Source organism: Monopterus albus, unplaced genomic scaffold (genome assembly GCF_001952655.1).
Source record: "Monopterus albus unplaced genomic scaffold, M_albus_1.0 scaffold125.1, whole genome shotgun sequence".
Classification (NCBI taxonomy): Eukaryota; Metazoa; Chordata; class Actinopteri; order Synbranchiformes; family Synbranchidae; genus Monopterus; species Monopterus albus.
This window is the reverse complement of record NW_018128005.1, coordinates 1,136,149-1,140,656: the sequence shown is the minus strand read 5'-3', so window position 1 is coordinate 1,140,656 and position 4,508 is coordinate 1,136,149. Positions and strand designations below refer to the sequence as shown.

The 4,508-nt window shown below is 41.1% G+C and overlaps 1 protein-coding gene across 1 annotated transcript in view; it reads left to right on the top strand.

Moving 5' to 3' along the window:
* Positions 1–4,508, top strand: part of LOC109967098 (nuclear receptor coactivator 2-like) — a 49,234-nt gene that overhangs the window by 42,233 nt on the left and 2,493 nt on the right. Inside the window, exons 17-20 of the mRNA XM_020612454.1 lie at positions 229–238; positions 318–527; positions 3,294–3,371; positions 3,780–4,215. Coding sequence (XP_020468110.1) covers positions 229–238; positions 318–527; positions 3,294–3,371; positions 3,780–4,215 — 734 coding nt within the window. The remainder of the gene's footprint in view (positions 1–228; positions 239–317; positions 528–3,293; positions 3,372–3,779; positions 4,216–4,508) is intronic.

The window sequence follows — 4,508 nt, the reverse complement described above, 5'->3', positions numbered from 1 at the left end:
ATGAGGGCCTGGAGGAGATTGACAAGATGCTGGGAATCCCTACGCTGGCTGGACAGGTAAAGTCCTTAAGACTGGGTGTAGAAATAAGTATAAGTATGTAAGACTGTAATTCCCCTTAGCACTGAAAATTCTCTCATTACACAACAAAGGAAAAGCTTCGCTGAAATCTTTCTTAATCATTTCCTTCACCTATATCTTACCCTCCCACCATGCAGGGACCTCCCTCAGATCAGGACCAGTACCTTTGCTCCTCTGACCCAGCAGCCAATATGAAACCTCCCCTGTACAGCCAACACTACAGTGGCCAACCCAGTTAGCCTCCGGATGGCGGGTTCCACAGCCCACCCTTGAGTGGCCACATGGGGCCACAAAGGATGGCCCCTGCTGGTTATCCCCCAGTGCTCCGGATGCCCGGGAGCACAGGGCTCAGACCGACTGGGATGAGGCCAGGGGCACCAACTCCAATAGTGCCCCCTCAGCCCAACAACCTGAGACTCCAGCTGCAGCACAGACTTCAGGCACAGCTGGTGAGTGGCACCAAACATGTTGGCTTTTCACATTTTGTGATGCTTGTTGAATACAGACCATGTTGTGGTAAATACACTAGATGGGACTTACCATCACATTTAGTTGGTAGTTAGGATTTGTGCCGAGTCACATCACAAAGTGGCAAAGCAAGATTAATTTGTAGGTGGAGCCGGATGCAACAAAGTGACTACTTGTAATTCGTGCAGGGGCTGCTTTTAGTTGCTCTAATATTTTGCGGCAAAAGGGATACAAATAGAAAAGGTTATTTCTTATTTTGCTCTTTGAGCCAATCACTTGATTGTGGAGATTCCACTGAAATGACCTGGTCAGGGTCCAAAATTTCACTGTGATCAAGTTTTAAACAAAATCCACGAAGTCTGAAAGCAAAGCAGTTCAACAGGATCTCATTGTTTTAATTTTTGAAGGCTTAAAGAACTTGGACCCTAAAGTGACCCTGTGGAAATGGTGAGACTTTTCAGCTGTTTATACACACAGCACTGGTTTGCTGTTATGCAAAAAATATTGTGCATTTCAAGCTTATTTATTATTTTATGTTTGCAGTTCAGCTATTAGTGTGTCAAGAATCCTTGACATTATCTAATACTGATCAAACCTTTTCTTAAAATTACAGCCTCTTGGTTATCGATGCAGGATTTATAGGATTATTTCCTTTGTGGCAGCCCTACTTTGTGATGTGATATGCTGGTTAAATAATAACTTTAACTTGAACTTTATTGTCATAGTACATTGTACAACGAAATTAAAAATGCAATCCTTCGATGATAAAAAATTATCATAAACAATAAAACCCAACAAATTTACACACTCGCATCCATACACATCTGACTATTGCACAGTTCCTGTAAAATCCCATCAATCATTCAAATTTTAAGGTTTTAGCAGCATTTAAAGCAACAATAGCTCTCGGATAAATAATAATTACTTTGTATAAATATCTCTAAGGCCAAATCTGTTAAGTGGAGAACCAGCACTTAGCTGAGTTTCCCCCTCACTGCATCCCTGCCACAGACATTCCAACGCCAGGCTCCTTTACTACTGTCACTCGTCATCCATTTTTGTTACGCTGTTCAAACTGAGAACTAATTTTGCAATAAGATTGTAACAGCATCCTTACTAAAACGCCAAAATTATGAGATCAAAGCACAGCAGTCTGTTCTTGAAGAGGACCAGCCTACACTTAAAAAAACAAATATTTTCCTTGTTACATGTGATGCAACAGAGCAGACAGCGGTGCCAACGGGGTTCATCGAGTTTAACTAAACAGCCAGAAGTGAACAAACGTGTTTCAGGTTTCTGCCGTCATCAGCAGTTCCCTGCTGCTGAGACACTTAACAATAAACACACATACATACATAAATCATACTCCCTTATTGAGATGATTGTATACATGGACTGAACCTTATGTGACTGTTTTACACAGTGTTCTGTGTCTTTGAAGAGACCCAGGTACAGTAATTTGTTGTATTACTGTGTCATTCCACACATTAATGTAGATTTAATGTCTAGAACATTTTCTCACCTTTCTTGTTTTTTATTTTGCATTTATATTTTGCTCATACCTTTGCATTTCATATCTGAGAACCCCCTGAAATCATGATAACAATTTTCTACCATAGACTTTGACCAGCCCATTTCAAATTATATTAGGTCTAGACTGCCACCTGGTGGAGAGTTGAGAGAAAACACACATCAACCTAAATATCACTGATGATTTAGCAACGCGTTCAAATGTGAGTGTGACTTTTGCACTACCATGTTTACATTTCTGTGCTGGTGCCAAGTCAAACTCTGGAAGAAATGTTCATAAAACCGCCTGCTATCTCCAAATAAATAAATTAGTTATTCATATGAAGGCTTTAACACTGAAATAATTACTTGACATGCAAGAGTTTGGAATGTAGGATTTTCATTTAGGTGTTATCAATTAATAATAAAATCATCAAAATACAAACTAGCTTTTTCATAATATTTATTCTATATTATTGCAAACATTTGTAGCTCTGGTGCATCTAATAAGACTCAAACCATAACAGTCTTAGTGCCTCAGAAGTGGAATGTACCAGCCATAACTTTTTGAGCAGTAGTAACAGACTGATTATGGTACGTTATTACATTATACAGAATAAGAGCTCAGCAAATTATCAGTCTAAATGATCAGTTGTGCTGTATTTTTAACATTCATGCACTGTCATGACATGTTAAGCTGATGTTTTGAAACTAATTGTATTTTTCATTTTTCAACTGTATAAATGTAAAGCCACAACGACTTGATCGGCCCCTGATGGCTGATTGCAATATAAGTCATAAACCCCGCCCCCTCCATGTTAGTGGATGGGACATGAGGAAACTTAAAATCTCACAAGTAAAAATCCAATAAATTTCCCCCAAGAGTGATTTCTGTGCCTTTTGTAGATATCATCATGTTGATGTGTTTACAAGCGGTGATTTTTCTGATAAGGTAGCTTTTAATAAGTTATTTGATGCTATAAAAAGGGGTTTAACAGCTTTGATTGGCAGCCTGATATGCCACTCAACTACTCTGTCGCTACTGCTCTGAATCTGGTTGCAAAATACCAAATGGAAGCCGCTGTATTCATGATATTTTGGCTTCACTTTTGCATAGTGGAGGGAAGTGGTGACGGGTCATCCGCATTTATACAGTCAGTGCTCGTATCTGAGTGGTTGTTACCGTCTCATAATTTTCCAGTGAGATTAATAAGGTATTCTGTCTGTCCCTAATGTAGAACCGTCAGCCAGTGGTGAACCAGATGAGTGGAATGTCCAATATGAATCTACCTCTAAGATCTAATGTACCAAACCAGGTCAGTCTATAGATATCCGTGTATCTGCTGTCACTTTCTCTTACTCTACCTCACTTGTTAACCATTCAAAAGTTTAGCTTGTTGATTATTCCCTTTCACTCATTCACAAGGAGAAACGTCTTTTTAAATACTTTTACTGTCCTTACAAACTGTTAAAATTTGATTAAATAATGTAGGATTAGTAACGGAGATGACTTTATTTCGCCCTCCTCACATGTGCAACAGCCTATTCTTAAAGTCAGCACAGCTAAAAAAATATATTTAAAAAAATGCGCCAACACAAGATTTTGCAGTTGTTTTGTTAAGTTATGGTTGTTTTAGCACATACCCCCCTTGCAGCCTGTTTTTCAGCTAGTTTCATTGTGTGTAAGTGTCACCTTTTGTTTCCTCCTGCCGGGAACCCTCAAGGCCCAGATGCTGCCCCAGCGTCAGCGCGAGTACCTCAGCAACCATCTACGCCAACGCCAACAGCAGCACCAACAACAGCACCAACAACACATGCACCAGCAGCGTGCCATGATGATGCGGACTCAGGGCATCAACATGCCACCTAACATGCCCAGTGGGGGCGCCGCTCCTACGCCAATGCCCATGGGTGGCACCAATCCACGTCTCCCGCAGGGCAACCCGCAGCAGTTTCCCTATTCAGCGTCCAGCTACGGTACCGGTCTGCCCTCCCCTCCTCTACCTCCTCATCCCGGCTCCTCCAGCCCCTTCTCCTCCTCCCCTCTCTCCCCCAGCCATCATCTGGCTAGCCAGGGCATGATGGGAAATGTAAGCGGGCAGTACAGCAGGGTAATGAGTCCACCATCACAGCACAGTGCCTTCCAGTTTGGCAGTTCAGGTATATAATTAGAGTGGCATCTCTACAGTCGCTGTGTTTTGTTGTTGTGGTGGCAGTGATCAGACAATCATCTTTGCTCAGACTGTCTTTTGAAGTTGATTGGGTGCGGGTGAAGGTGAATGATTAAATCTCTTGCACTAGATTCTGTTTAGTCTGCAAATCAGCAGTGTTGTATGAAATTTTTATTTTTTTTTACACTTAAATCAGCACTTCATCCATTTCCTTTGTTTTTATTTATAACCCCCTCATAAACCAATCCGGGCACTAATAGACCACAGTAATTCTGTAGGGAA